The sequence below is a fragment of the Haliotis asinina genome, chromosome 12, assembly GCF_037392515.1.
Source record: "Haliotis asinina isolate JCU_RB_2024 chromosome 12, JCU_Hal_asi_v2, whole genome shotgun sequence".
In the NCBI taxonomy this organism is placed as follows: Eukaryota; Metazoa; Mollusca; class Gastropoda; order Lepetellida; family Haliotidae; genus Haliotis; species Haliotis asinina.
Window position 1 is genome coordinate 30,368,122 of NC_090291.1, and position 15,395 is coordinate 30,383,516.

General features: G+C 38.4%; 1 protein-coding gene across 1 annotated transcript; it reads right to left on the bottom strand.

Moving 5' to 3' along the window:
• Positions 1-81: 81 nt before the first annotated feature.
• Positions 82-12,319, bottom strand: LOC137258410 (carboxypeptidase B-like). Its single transcript, XM_067796083.1, has 10 exons — positions 12,249-12,319; positions 10,238-10,322; positions 9,210-9,431; positions 6,774-6,875; positions 6,227-6,328; positions 4,775-4,885; positions 3,651-3,735; positions 2,707-2,912; positions 1,694-1,778; positions 82-266 (listed from the first exon to the last, which is right to left on the bottom strand). Exons 1-10 carry the CDS (start codon positions 12,317-12,319, stop codon positions 82-84), a joined length of 1,254 nt encoding a protein of 417 aa, XP_067652184.1.
• Between the last annotated feature and the right edge of the window lie 3,076 nt (positions 12,320-15,395).

Consider the following 15,395-nt stretch of genomic DNA (forward strand, 5'->3'; position numbering starts at 1 on the left):
GGAAACGAGATGATCAAGTTTACATACAAAAACTAACAATTTCGTTGTTTTTCACTAAGATTAATTTTTGTGTCCATTTCATCAGTTGTCAAGCACATATTTGGCATAGGCCAGGAACCCCTCCAACGTCTCCTCCCCACACGGGAGGATCTCGTCAGCTGGGAGGAGGAAACCAAACTGACCCTTGTCCCTCAGCTCGGGAGTTGCGGCGTACTTGATTCCCATACTACCATAGGCCCAGTCCACGGAGTTGCCGTTGGCGATGTCTGCAAAAGAGCGTCGGTGTTATTTGTATAAGTCTTATCATGGTTTATAACACATGGTGTTATAATTATATACTTTTCAAGTCCCTCAAACATGTTGAAACTTATCTCAGTTTAGATGTTGCTCCATAGTTCAGAAACTATTTCACAATATTTCAGAAGGGGCAATTTTACACTTAGTTCTGAGACCTGTCGACATAACAATGTCCCTTATGATTCAAGATATTTTGCAAAAAATTAATCTTAATTTAACTGATTATTTCAATATATTGTAAAGCCTCCCTATATATAAGGAATACTTATTACAAGTAATTTATGCCTATTTTAAATAAAGTTGGAAAATAGAAAATTCTGCTTCTGTAAAACGCAAGTAGTTTCGAAGAAAATACATATCTATGAATTTTGGGCCAGTGGCTTATTACTGAAACAAATGTCTGTCTGTTGTCTGTCTGTCATGATCGTTGTCTGTCGGTACACCACGTGCACGATAAAACAGTTTACGAATACAACCTTGCCTAACACTCTTAAGCTTAGTAGTTAATAAACAGTAACGAGGAAGATGCTTCAAATGGTAACAATGGTTAAGCAAACTTTATTTCAGAAAGTTTCTAACATGAAACATACACAAAACATTTTTTCAAGATTTAAACATAACACGATTGTTACAGTCAATAAATGAAACATTGCAAACCAAAACTCACTGTGTTCTTTAATCTGATTGGTTGAAAAACATGGTCAAATGTTAATTGATTCCCGGAAACAGCAAGACTATTCGCTGCTTACAGACATTTTTGTTGTGTCAACAGTGGTGACGCAATTCAAATCATAATCAGATGCTGCCATGGGAACCAGCTGAAACGGCCAGCTGATGACATTTCATTGCAGTACCCGTACTCGATGTAAACGAGTGCAGGCAGTAAACCCTTTGGTTTACTTTTTTGTTTACAGTGTCGATGTACATCATGTGTTGGCTAATTTCCGGGTGTTATTGAGTATTTGAAGCACGGGAATATTTCGCATGAAACATCCGGCTGACGCCGTCGGTTCCAAATGTATTCCCGTGTTTCAAATGCTCAATATAACACCAGGAAAAATTGGCCAACTGATTGGCCGTCTCCTAATTCCACACTGATCGAAAAGAATTAATATAATTCAAAACAATCCAAACCAATTCGACTATCATGATCAACAGCAGTCGACCTGTTATGTGATCTTTGGGAAAAGTCATTGAACGCTAGGAGAATAAAGAACTTACTTTCATGAACCGCTTACCAAAGTACCAAAGTGGAATCGAACCCGCGCCTTTCTTGTGACGAGCAACGGCTTTACCCTCTGGGCTACCCCACGACTCCTCAATCTTGGTAATTTAGATGATTGTTTGTACTGGGTTATGTCTGAGTAGGGCGTTAAACATATAAACAAATACTTACACAAGACATTGGCAATAGTTCCATGTTCATAGGATGTTCCATGCACTGCTTTGAGGGCGGCCGTGGCTGCAGCTGAACAGGCATCCTGGAAGTACACGGGTCAAAGAATATACATCTTCCACTTTGCTGTTCTGTATTCACGTACCGGACATAAACCAGCTATAAGTAGTCTGTGTCTGTGGTGCCCACACATGATATCCTATATCCGCTTGTCCTTGAAATGCAATTGTGCTTTACCCTTCTGGACAGATGGTTGTATAAGTTAGAGCCTCTAGAGATCGTCATAATAAACAGTACAGCTACCCTTTATGCACAATACAGGCTCCATTTCGGATTTACAAGATAGCATTTTTTAGAATCCTTTCCCTAAACATATACTAGCTCGACAAGGGATCGTAAAATTGTGAAGATCGGCACTAGTAGTACCGTTCCTAACACTGTATTTTCTCCATAACAGATCTCGAAAATGTAGAACCCTTGACCATAAAATACTGGCTCCACAAGGTCTCGTGAAAATCAGCCTTACTAGTAACCTTCCCTATACAATACTTTCTCCATAACATATCTAAAAATAATAAAAAAAAATTACTAGAACCCTTGACCCTACAATACTGGTTCCACAAGGAATCGTGAAAATCAGCCTTACTAGTAACCTTCCCTATACAATACTTTCTCCATAACATATCTAAAAACTAAAAAAATACTAGAACTCTTTACCATACAATACTGGCTCCACAAGAGATCGTGAAAGTCAGCCTTACTAGTAACCTTCCCTATACAATACTTTCTCCATAACATATCTAAAAACTAAAAAAATACTAGAACTCTTTACCATACAATACTGGCTCCACAAGAGATCGTGAAAGTCAGCCTTCCCAACACTATAGTGGTTCCATAATGATGTCTTTTCTTATGCCGAGTGTAAAATAGATCTTAACAGTTAGCATTATCATATTCGACTTCCAGCTCGAGTCAGCACACTGAAACATGTAACCAAGTGTATCCACGTGTACCTGGTCGGTGAAGTCGTTGGGGGTGTCGGTTGTGAATCCCCATGGCGTCATCCAAACTTCGGAGTAACTATGAAAGTCGATGAAACCCTTGAACGTTACACCGCTATCCTTCATGTAGTCGGTGACGCCTTTAATGACGGGCTCAGAGAACGCACTTGGTCCTCGGTACGTGTCAGAACATGGATCTCCGCTGGATCCACTCGATTCTGTAAGCAAAGGGTTGAGTTGGTGATTTTAGTTTTGCACCGCACTCAGCAATATTCCAGCTATATGGCAGCGGTTTGTACATAATCGAGTCTGGACTAGGCAATCCATTGATCAACATCATGAGCATCGATCTGCGCAACTGGGAACCCATGCCATGTGTCAAACAAGTCAGCGAGCCTGACCGATCCCATTAGTCGTCTCTTACGACAAGAATATTCCCCTTTTATGGCAAGCATGGGTTGCTGAAGACCTATTCTACCCCCGGGTAACTTAACTCACTTGTCGCAGTGCAACATTAAGAACGGGAATCTCTGATGTATTGATCACTTGATTGTCTGGTTTGCTTTCAGGTCGCCATTATGTGGCAGGAGAACTGACTTGTGATATCGGGCGTTTTTGTGTCTGGGGACTCCATTGCTCTTCAATATATACTCGTATTACATTTTCTTTGTTATATGGATACTTTGTCTACGTTCGGCGGCCTGTACCATGATACGCGTTTTTGTCAGTTTACCACCCCTGGAATATGTTCATGAATGGTTCCAACGGTGAGGGATGATACGCTCACTTTTTCGCGGACACTTGGCATCATTATTTGATAGTGATTCACAATGCATGCTCATGACTTAGTCGGAATTGTGCAGCCAGGTCTTCTTTCAGCAGGGATTTTTGTTGATGTTGAACGTTTTTTTGTAGTTTTTCCTACTGATGTGGAACATTGTTTCATATTTACTTACCTCCCCATTGAAATCCGTAGTTTCTATTAGGGTCGACTCCTTTACAAATACCATGCTCTGTTCTCGTCTTCCTCCAGAGACGTTCCTGTAACAATGTGTGAGGGTAAGATCCCGTAACGTTGCAATGTGTGAATGTACGATCTCATAACGTTACAATGTGTGAGTGTACGATCCTATACCGTTGCAATGTGTAAGTGTACGATCTCATAACGTTGCAATGTGTAAGTGTACGATCCCATAACGTTGCTATGTGTGAGTGTACGATCCCATAACGTTGCAATGTGTGAGTGTACGATCCCATAGCGTTGCAATGTGTGAGTGTACGATCTCGTAACGGTGCAGTGTGTGAGTGTACAATCCTATACCGTTGCAATGTGTTAGTATACGATCCTATACCGTTGCAATGTGTAAGTGTACGATCCTATAACGTTGCTATGTGTGAGTATACGATCCTATACCGTTGCAAGGTGTGAGTGTACGATCCCATGTCGTTGCAATGTGTGAGTGTACGATCTCGTAACGTTACAATGTGTGAGTGTAAGATCCTATACCGTTGCAATGTGTGAGTATACGATCCTATACCGTTGCAAGGTGTAAGTGTACGATCCCATAACGTTGCAATGTGTGAGTGTACGATCCCATGTCGTTGCAATGTGTAAGTGTACGATCTCGTAACGTTGCAATGTGTGAGTGTAAGATCCTATACCGTTACAATGTGTGAGTATACGATCCCATAACGTTGCAATGTGTGAGTGTACAATCTCATAACGTTGCAATGTGTGAGTGTAAGATCCTATACCGTTGCAATGTGTGAGTGTACGATCCCATGTCGTTGCAATGTGTAAGTGTACGATCCTATACCGTTGCAATGTGTGAGTGTAAGATCATATACCGTTACATTGTGTCAGTGTACGAATCATCGTTCAGTGCGAGTGTGTACGCTTCAATCGCATGTTTGTACAATCAAGTGTGCTCACCTCTGTAAATACGATACTAAGGTTGAACTTATCATTAAAGTGGCCTCGTCTGTTTCAATACAAGGCTAGGGTGATACATACCAATAAAGTGGTGTCAGCACTGCTAATACAATGCTAAGGTGCAACTTACTATTAAAGAGGGCTCACCTCTGTCCACGTGAAGACGTAGCCGTCAGCGTTGAGGACGGGAACAACGTAGATTTCAAATCCCTCCAGAATCTCCTTCACCTCTGACCGTGTGGGGTATTGCTTCAGCAACTGATGAATCATTGTGGTATATGTACTTTACTAACTATTGATGACTCGATCGTATCAATCCATTTAGATATAGTTACATACGTCCACTGAACAGCAAACGAAACGCAATTTTCAAAATAATGAAATCTCATAAAGTAAGTGTTCATGTTTATGTACAAGACAAAAACAAAGTTGCGTCTCTTTTGCTGTCCAGTGTGTATAAATTCTTTATCAACAGCATTGATAGATATATGTGAGACAGCTGCAAGATCATGACATACAATGAATAATATGTTACACACGTACTAAAGTGTGTGATATATCCAATGCTGGTGGTGAATACTCGTTTACCGTTATATACTGAACTGAAAAAGAAAGATTACATTCGTATTTAATGGTTACTGAAATGAAACAAACAAGCAATAATTATTCTGTTGTGATATATTTTGTGCATGCGTTACACACATTACTTCAGAAGTTTCATTACAAGTTACATGCACATGACATCTAGAAGAATTGGTTTTCAGTAACCCATGCTTGTCGTAGGAGGCGACTAACGGGATCGGGTGGTCAGACTCGCTGACTTGGTTAACACATGTCATCGTATCCCAGTTGCGTACTTCAATGCCCAATATGTTGATCACTCGGTCAGAATCGACCATGTGTCTAGGCCTGGCAATGAAGTGAGTGACATCTTGAGCATCAATTTACATTGGAAAACAATCACATGTGTCAACGACCACTCGTTCCTCTAAGCTGTCTCTAACTACGAGCATTCTGAGGACCAATTTTAACACTGATCTTCGCGGGTTTCCAATCACACCAACTCGTGTTGTTCCAGGACAAGCCGAATAGCGACTCGTGCCCATCATTCGTCACACTTGCCCCTTTCCGTAACATCCAAGAAGACTCGTTCCCCTCTCCATGCTTGTTATGTGCCAAAATACGACAAACCAGAACGCACGTAATAGCTGCGATCCCTTGATAAAAATAATCCCGACTACTTAAATCGTTTATGGCATTATGTTATTGTTCAGAATATATATATATATATATATATCATATTGAAAGCACTAAGAACGTAGCTACATTGTGCTGTCTAATGTGAAGGTTTTGACAAGAATCACTGGTCGGACTGAGTGTATTTCTGACGAACTTGCGGGCTTTTTGTAGAGATTGTACGAGCGCTTCCAACAGTTTTATGAACTGTAATTATTTATCGCTACGAATTTCAAAACTGTATATCTGTATGTAACTAATCATCTTTAACTTAAGGCATATGTTTCACAGCTCAGATGTTGTGAAACATTGTTAGAATGTCTCGGATGTGGTGACTGGAGCCCGTGTGACCCATATACCTACCTGCGCTGTGATGTATATTACAGTGGCGGGGGTGATCCACTCCCGGGCATGTATACCTCCTTGGTACCACAGGCCTGGTTTCGTTGTATTGCCCACTGATATCTGAGAAAAACATATCAAAAGTTAACATAAAGTTACTGAACCCACCATAGAAAGTACACACCCCTCCCAAACCACCTACCTGTCTTCCCCCACCCCTCCCGGCACAAAAAAAGAACAATAAAAGTAAAAGAAACAGAAGTGAAAAATAAATAAAACAGCACCAAGCAAAACAAACCAAGACAAAACAACAGGAAAAACACCCCGTTAATATTTGAAAAGTGTTTGATTGTGACTTACAAGTCACAAATATTCCTTCTTTTGTACGTCAGTTTATGAATTTTTCCAAAGAGAATCACTGAATTTCATAAAAATGATCCCGTTACAAAAATATAATATTATATAACTTAACTATTATTAAGACACAGGAATTTCAACCTTTAAATTATTTCCGATTATTGATAAATGGTATCCAATATGGTCTCCAGTCTACAGATGATGATGTTACCTTAAGACCGCGGACGTTTCTGCCTTCGTATGTCTGTGAGGCGGTAATGACGCTGACAATGTTGGGATATTCAGCTGCTATGTCGGTAATCCACTGGTTGATCTGAAGGCAGACAAATAGAAAACTGTAGTCCAATAATACACTCTTAAATACACATATCGCATTTTATTTCCTGTGATTGGCTAACCATGCATAAATCGACCATAAAGTCCACGCCCACGTGCACTACAGTTTGCGTACTCAGCCCGTTCCTGTTCTCTTTTTTCATAAACGAGCTAGCGGTACAGATTGAGCGAAATTGCTCACATGGTATCCAGTTGCATCCCGATATGTTCTATCTTTTCCTCTTATTATTTGCAGATGACATTGTTCTCATTTCTAGCACTATAAACGGCCTACAGAAGCAGATAAACGAATTAGAAACCTATTGCCAAAATTATTGTCTAAGTGTAAACATGAATAAAACAAAAATAATTGCATTCAAGAAAGGAGGTAAACTATCGAAAAAGGAAATATGGTATTATAAGGGTAATGTCGTAGAAAGAACTACATCATACAAATACCTTGGAGTATATTTTACAAACATTCTGTCATGGTCGACACACACAAAATACGCATCTGTGCAAGCACGTAAGGCTCTAATCGGTATATTAAGAAACCTGAGAGTATTAGGAGATATAAATCTAGCATCCTTTTTTAGAATATTTGACACCAAAATCAGTCCGATTTTACTTTATGGTGCCGAAATTTGGGGCTTGAAATACTTTGATTGTATAGAAAAAGTTCACCTATTTGCTTGTAAAACATTTCTCGGAGTAAAGATGAGCACACCAGACGTTATGGTATATGGAGAATGTGGCAGGTTTCCCCTCCACATATTCCAGCAAACTAGAGTGATCAAATATTGGATAAAGTTATTAAACATGTCATCACACCGTTTACCCAAAAAATGTTATGAAATGATGTTATTGTTGCATGAAAACGGTAAGCAGAACTGGGTATCAGAAGTAAAAAACCTACTCTTCTCAACTGTATTCCATAACCTATGGTATGATCAAAAAGTGTTCGCCCCATCACTGTTTTTAAATACATTCACACAAAGATTAAAAGACATATATCAACAAAAGTGGTTGGGAATTGTTTCATTATCAACAAAGTGTAAGTATTACTCAACACTAAAAACCCACATTTATACTGAAGGTTATCTATCATGTGTAAATGTTAAGAAATTCAGAACAGCATTATCACGTTTTCGTTGCTCATCCCATGATTTATTGATTGAAAAGGGGAGATTTATGAATATAAAAAGAGAAGATAGACTATGTAAATGTTGCACTAACAATGCAATAGAAGACGAATATCATTTCCTTCTTGTCTGTCCAGCATTTGATACACTACGTAGAAAATATATGAAAGAATACTATTTTGTACATCCATCGATTGCCAAATTCTCTTCACTGTTGACGTGTTCAAATGAAAAGGTAATCCAAAATATTGCAATTTTTATTCACAAAGCTATGCTATCCAGACAATTCTTCTATAAATGATATGTATATGGAGTGCGCCCTACAAATGATATAAAGATATGTGTGATATCGAGAAGTGAGTGATTTAGCATGATACTATATTACATTTGCTAAAATGTCATGTATATGATTTGATATGCCATTATATATGATGTACAAGCTGATCTTTGACATATGATATATAGGATATGACGTGAGACGATGATATGATGTATTATGATATGGTATGATACTATTTCCGATGTGAGAACATATATGATACGACATGACATGACATGGTACCATCTGATATCATATGATCTAATATGACGTGATACAGCATTATATGGTATGATATGACTCCATGATATTATACTACTTTATATCATGAGTAGTATGATGTGTGTTTTATACTATAGGCCTGAGGCCTTTCAGTATTGAAATAAATAAACTATGCAACTTTTACAGTTTGCCAACTGTTTGGCGTCTATGAACGTTAACAAAGTCACAGTATATAGTTCTTTGCGAGCTGATAATTGCATAAACAGTTCGTAATTGTATACTGTATATTAGCATTGACACATTTATTCATGAGAACTGATTTTAAAATATAGTTATACACGTGGATACTGGTGTGCACACGCGGATTTACATAATATGTTAAAAGCGACGTTTTTTTACATTTATTCCTCTCAAAGCGCAAGTTATATAACTCACTTCTTAACTAAACAAAAGTGATTACTACTGTCTAAATCATCAGTGTAATCAAACCACACTAATCTGTCAAATTGAAATAGTCACGCGAGGATCGATCAAGTCCAAAGTGTATTTAAAGACTTATGTAAACGTCTGTGCACAGACATTGGTGTCGAAATATCTGAGTAAGTGCTCGCAATACGACGTTATCTTCCGACGTAAAGACGACAGTTACCTCGTCAAAGTCGTGGTATATACCATAATCAAAATCAATGTCGCTGATGGATTTGTTGTTAGACTGTCGTTGTTTCTGAGCGGCGATCTCGACGTCTTTCACCATCACCTCGTAACGCAGGCCATGTACGTGCAACCATGATGTCATGACGATAAAGTCATCTGGCGTGACCCGGAAGTCAAATGGGCTACCCACCCCATTGCTGCGGCGCCATACGTCAGCCTGTTGACATCGTAATATTTTTAATACAATGTGTGAATATATTCATTTTAATCTTATGAATATGACTGGTTCCTCCTTATGCATACGTGTTTCTATAAGGTTATGGATAGATCTATATATTCAGTGAACCACATACTATGCATTTCCATAATGATGTCGAAGGCATAAAACAAGGAAACATTGATTTTGATTTTACTGTGAACGAAATTAGAAGATGATAATGGTTTCAGCAGTACCATTGTTGGGAATCACCGTTGGACCCCTCCTAGACATGTGAAATGTTGGTCTGTTGTTTGATTTGCTATTTAACACCCACTCAGTAATATTCTCGCTAATCGTGAAACACGCAACCTAGTGATCAACATCATGAGCATCGACCTTTGATTACATGTGTCAACCAAATCAGCGGGCCTGACCACCCGATACCGTTAGTCGCCCTTACGACAATCGTTGGTTACGTAAGACCAATTCTATCCCGGATATTCATAGGCCCAGACATTCTGCAGAGTAGATCTGTTGTATTAGCATGCGGCAAGAATAATTCGAGGAGGACTGGTCTGCAGCGAAATTTCCTTCATGCTAGCACAATATACCCGAGGGTGTGAGAATTGGTTTTAATCAAATGTTCAAATACACAAGATAGTCTGAAGCATTATGCAGCGACACCTTGTTCACTAATGTATATACCTTTACTTTAGGATTAACAATAAATATTAAGTATATATAAACATACATGCATGACTCGTTAACGCTTTAATTACTTCTATATTTAATTGGATTTTTAAAATTAGATTGGGCGTGCATACATTATCTTTTTCTGCAAAAGCCTCCAACTTCTGCACTGTTTCATATTCTGTCGGTGTTTTGGGGACAACTCTCAACACCCGGTGTCTGAAAAGAAAAATGGTCACTTAGATTAATTATAAATTACACTTTTACTTTGGAATTATTTCAAATATGAAAAAACCGTAAATATTGTGGTTGTCTGGATGAAGTTACCCTTTCCGTCTCCGAGTACCTCCATCAATGGGACGCACACATAAAACTCATCCAAATATAGTCGGCAGCAACCGACTGGAACGAACTGAGTGGATTACTAGTTCATGGATATAAGATATTTATATAAAGCGCACATATCCAGGCAATTAGTACTTGTTAAAGGCGCTGACATATATTCTCTCGGTCATTGGAAGTCAATATAGAATTATCAGTTTGAGCCCCTTGGGGAGTATACTCTTGCTGCCTCTAGGCGCACCGTGTTATCTGTAGCTGTCTCATCCATGCAATTATAGATGACTAGGATACACACTATACACTTTGTTGCAAAATGGTAGCGTGTATATGACAACGCGCAGCAGAAGCACAAAGGATGGAATCTAATCGCACACGTCTCGTAATCAATGTAGTGGAAGATAAAATATAAAAAGCCAGCGCCAGAGATTAACCAGTCTCAATTATCCATTGGTTCAAAAGTAGTGAAAAGGCATTCAAGTTTCGACTGACGCCAAAAAGAACAGTTCGGCGTGTTCCGCTATTAATATATCTGTTCAGTCAACAGCGAATAAGAGCAACCACATAAAGTAACACCAATAATTTTGAAAGATGTTATTGCATACTTTAAAAGTAGGTATGAAAAACACCACCACCAAATCCTTTACTTCGTGGCACCGTCTTGCAGCGTGTTTCAGTTGAACCCTCGGACACCAGGACTAATGATTAACAGTGTGATTTGTAAACACGTATGCACAGTGGACTTTCTATGAAAATAGAAAGTGGCTTGTCGTTTATTTTAGAACTGATTCGCTCAAACATCCCTACTACTAACCCCATCTCCACCCCATCCACCACCTTCTGTCCCCAGTCAAACCTTATCCTGGATTGAACTGGTCCACAAAAGGTGGCTATGTGTGGTAAATAAATAAATGGTAAATGTAGAAATATGAATCAGCAATGTTTTGCGCGAGACAGAAAATACAAAGAGTGGAAAAAGCATTTATTCACTAATCAGCAGGTCAGGTACAATGTCACTAGATCAGGACCAAAGACGATAAGTTGCCTGATCTTAAATGGACCTGAATCTTGAAAGAACTACGATAAACTCTTTTACTTCAAGACCTCGTTTACAGAAGGAATCATTTCAATAATGGTTTCGTGATATGTAATATTTTGTATACTGCTAGAGATGAATTACTACTAAAACGCTATACATGACTGATTAAGAACTACTTCTATAAAGACACATAGAGACACAGACACAGACACAGACACAGTGATAGACACACACACACACACAGACATACACACAGAGAGAGAGAAACACAGACATATATGTATAAAACACACACACACACACATACATATAAGCATACATAGACCAAGACGACGAAGGTTAGTTATAAACCGCATGATGAAAAAGGTAATACATTGGATATGTTTTTGTATTGTAGTCGTCGTTTCGTGTCAAATATATATTTTATAGTGGACTGTCCAGCAGCGGTGATATTTTCATGACGGAGTTAAAGTACAAAAAGCGAAACCATTTGAAGTATCGAGATACGAAAAAGCACCCAATGTAACAATGTTGAATACTTTCGAAATTAACTGAAATTTTCAACACCCGCAAATTTTCGGTCTACTGGGAAGCTCGGGTAGTGGACAAGCCTAGCGGGTATAAGGTTTGCAAATCACTTCGAATACCCGGGTTCCATTCCCCACATAGGTATTTCGTGTAAACTCCAGTTCTGGTGTCCCCAGCTGGATATTGCTGGAATATTGCTTAAAGCGGCATAAAACCAAACTCACAACAGAGAGACTCACCCATCGTATCTGACTACTGCCTGGACACATGTCCAGCAAGCAAAAAGCAGCAACACTCCTGCCCTGAACATGGTTTGTGTCTGAATGTGGACGTTGTTGGTCTGGCAATAAGAACCAGCTGTTTTTTCTCAAACCTTAAGAGATATAGTACGATCTCTTATCACAAATGACACTGCTTTTCGTGTACAACACATGGTCAAAAACACACCATGTTGCAACTTTACCAGAAAGAATCTATGCATTCATGTTAATTATTAAATTTGGTAAAACATTTTGATAAAATTAATCCGGTTTAGGGCGCTTTTTAAATGTAATTTTATTAGGTTTCAACCTTTAAGCACATTGGAATATACACGATTCGTGACTTTTATGAGCAAAAACTTAGGATGAAAATTGTTGAAGGGTGTGAGGGTCCTTCTGGTTATCAAAATACTCTTAATTCAACAACAATTACATCTCATCTGAAGCAAAGGAAGTGGGACACCCAAGCAAGCATCAATACATTGCATGAAATCGGTTTAACCAGCTTCGGTTGTCAGTCCAGATTTCAGGAGGTCATCATGGGACGATTTCGCACGTCTACTTTGTTAAAGGCAAATATTCTCTATTGCGCATCGCTTGTGATGAAAGAATCACGGTCAAGCATGCTGGACTGCATTGATTTTTCCATCACGAGAGTGAGTGAGTGAGTGAGTGAGTGAGTGAGTTAATATTTAACGTCACATCGGCAATATTTCAGCCATATCGTGACGAGAACATTCAACAATGAAAACGACCCTATGTACATTATAAAACCTGTCAACGAAGGACAGTAAAAGAACTAGAATATCACAATTATCATTAAGACTAGCGAGGAAAGATAAAACTAATATTACTATGTGGACAATACAATATGAAAACAGGCTATAGATCCCCAGCAACTGAAGGTACATCACCATACTAAAGACCATGGGGACTTACAGTACCTTTGCTACCTGCATAGACCCTAGTTGGATTTACATCATCCATCACGAGAGAAAACTATTTCAGTGTCAAAACTATGAAGGATCTTTTATACTTTAAATTATCATTTAATACATGATTTTCTGAAAGAAATAGAATTATAAGATACATTTTAGAAAATACGTTTGGTAAATAGATAAATGTCCTCTTGCGCGAAATTAACGTCTTTTCTTCTACATTTAGAGGCCACAGAATAATCAACCTTTCTTTACTCTTCAATGCCAGGCGTGTGAACTACGGGTGTCAAAAAGCACACTGTGCACAAAGCGCACGTGACATCAGATGCTTTGCTTCGTGTGTATGTGAGATTATAACAATAATTTTGTAAATAACATGTATTTCATGAGCATTAATGTTATGCACTGTCCATTATTGTAAAACATTTATAAATTTATTGCTTCTCGTTTTATATTGGCCGATGTTGGGCGGAATCCTGCAGCTGTTTGTGCAAGTTACTTCAGTCGCTGTGTCGGGTATTGGTGTAGGCTTCTTGGTATGCAACCAGGTCGTAATCCTAAAGTGTTACGAAATGGTAAAGTTGTATGATAGTAATGGTAAAGCACATTGGGTAACGGGGGTTCGTGTGTTATTGTTCTCGATGGGCTTTTCTTACGTTTGAATATCCCAGGATTTTGGCAATAATGATATATTTATGCATACCGTTCCGACACGTTGTAAGGATATACAATTCCAGGATTGGCACGTAGGCTATCGGGAAGAAGTGATTTCTCCTTTTACTCTCGTTTTAAATCCTTGTTAGACACAGAACGATATGTCATAGAATGGCTAGGTCATAAAGAGTTATTACGAATATTTTGTGAATTTAGATTCCAGTCACACAAATTAAAGATACGTAATTTAAGGTATGATAATGATATTGATACTGGCCAACTTTTATGTTCTAATTGTACTATGGGTGTTGCAGAAGATGAGTATCTCTTTGTATTAGTTTGCCTATGTTACAATCTATGAGAACTTAACTGTCCATATTATTTCACATATCATACATGGGTAATATTTTATCAACTGTTGATGTCCAACATTGACGAGTATATAAATTCCTGTCCATATACGTAAAAGAAAATCTATCGATGCGTAAAATACTGAAATGTACCTGTGCTTTTGGGCATGAGGCCTTGTGACAGGATAAACTTGTCACCTGTCACTTGTCTTTGTAAATCATAACAATTCTTCCTAACAAGTATTACCTGGACATTTATTTTAATTAGACATCAGTTATATTTCAGTGAGTGTCTCAACCATATCGTTACGAAAAAACATTTATACAATAACTATAAATACAAAAGATATTTTAAAGGGTGAGAACTGTCATCGATGGATAGTAAAACCACTAGAGTATCACAGACAGGTATATATAAAACTAGCATGTCAAATTAAAGAATGTTAATTAAAGAAAACAATACAATAACATCACGGGGTATAAATCGCCAATAGCTGAAGGCTGACCACCGTGCTACCTGCATGGATCTTAGCTGGATTTACACCATCCCTTCAGCCACCTGCGATTGTAGGGAAAAATAGCCTTCCACTAAAAGCACACATGTTCTACGACTAAAAAGGGCTACTAATACATTAACATGGAATATTTGGAGCCTAGGTATCCTCTCAGGAGAGTTATTAACTCGGCCAAATTAAAATCTTCACACCTGTTTGAGTAAGTGTGAGTGAGTTAATATTTAACGTCACATCGGCAATATTTCAGCCATATCGGGACGAGAACATTTTGATATTGAAATGAAATATGTATACAGTATAAACACCTGTCGTCAAACGACAGTAAAACAACTAGAATATCACAGTTACAATTAAAACTAGTGTGGAGAGTTAAAACAAATACCACTATTTGGAAAATACAATATAAAATACGGGCTGTAGATCGCCAACAACTGAAGGTAGATCACCATACTAGGGACCATGGGGACTCACATTACTTTCGCTACCTGCATGGACCCTAGCTGGATTTACATCATCCCCTCAGTCATTGGTGATTGTCGGTAAATGTAGCCGAAATATAAAATGACAAAAATACTACGTTTAAAAAATTGGTCAGTTTAAATTTCACTTTGAAAGTTTTGGGACTTTCGTACCCTCTCAGGGGGACAATAATTTTACGCTACTTTAACC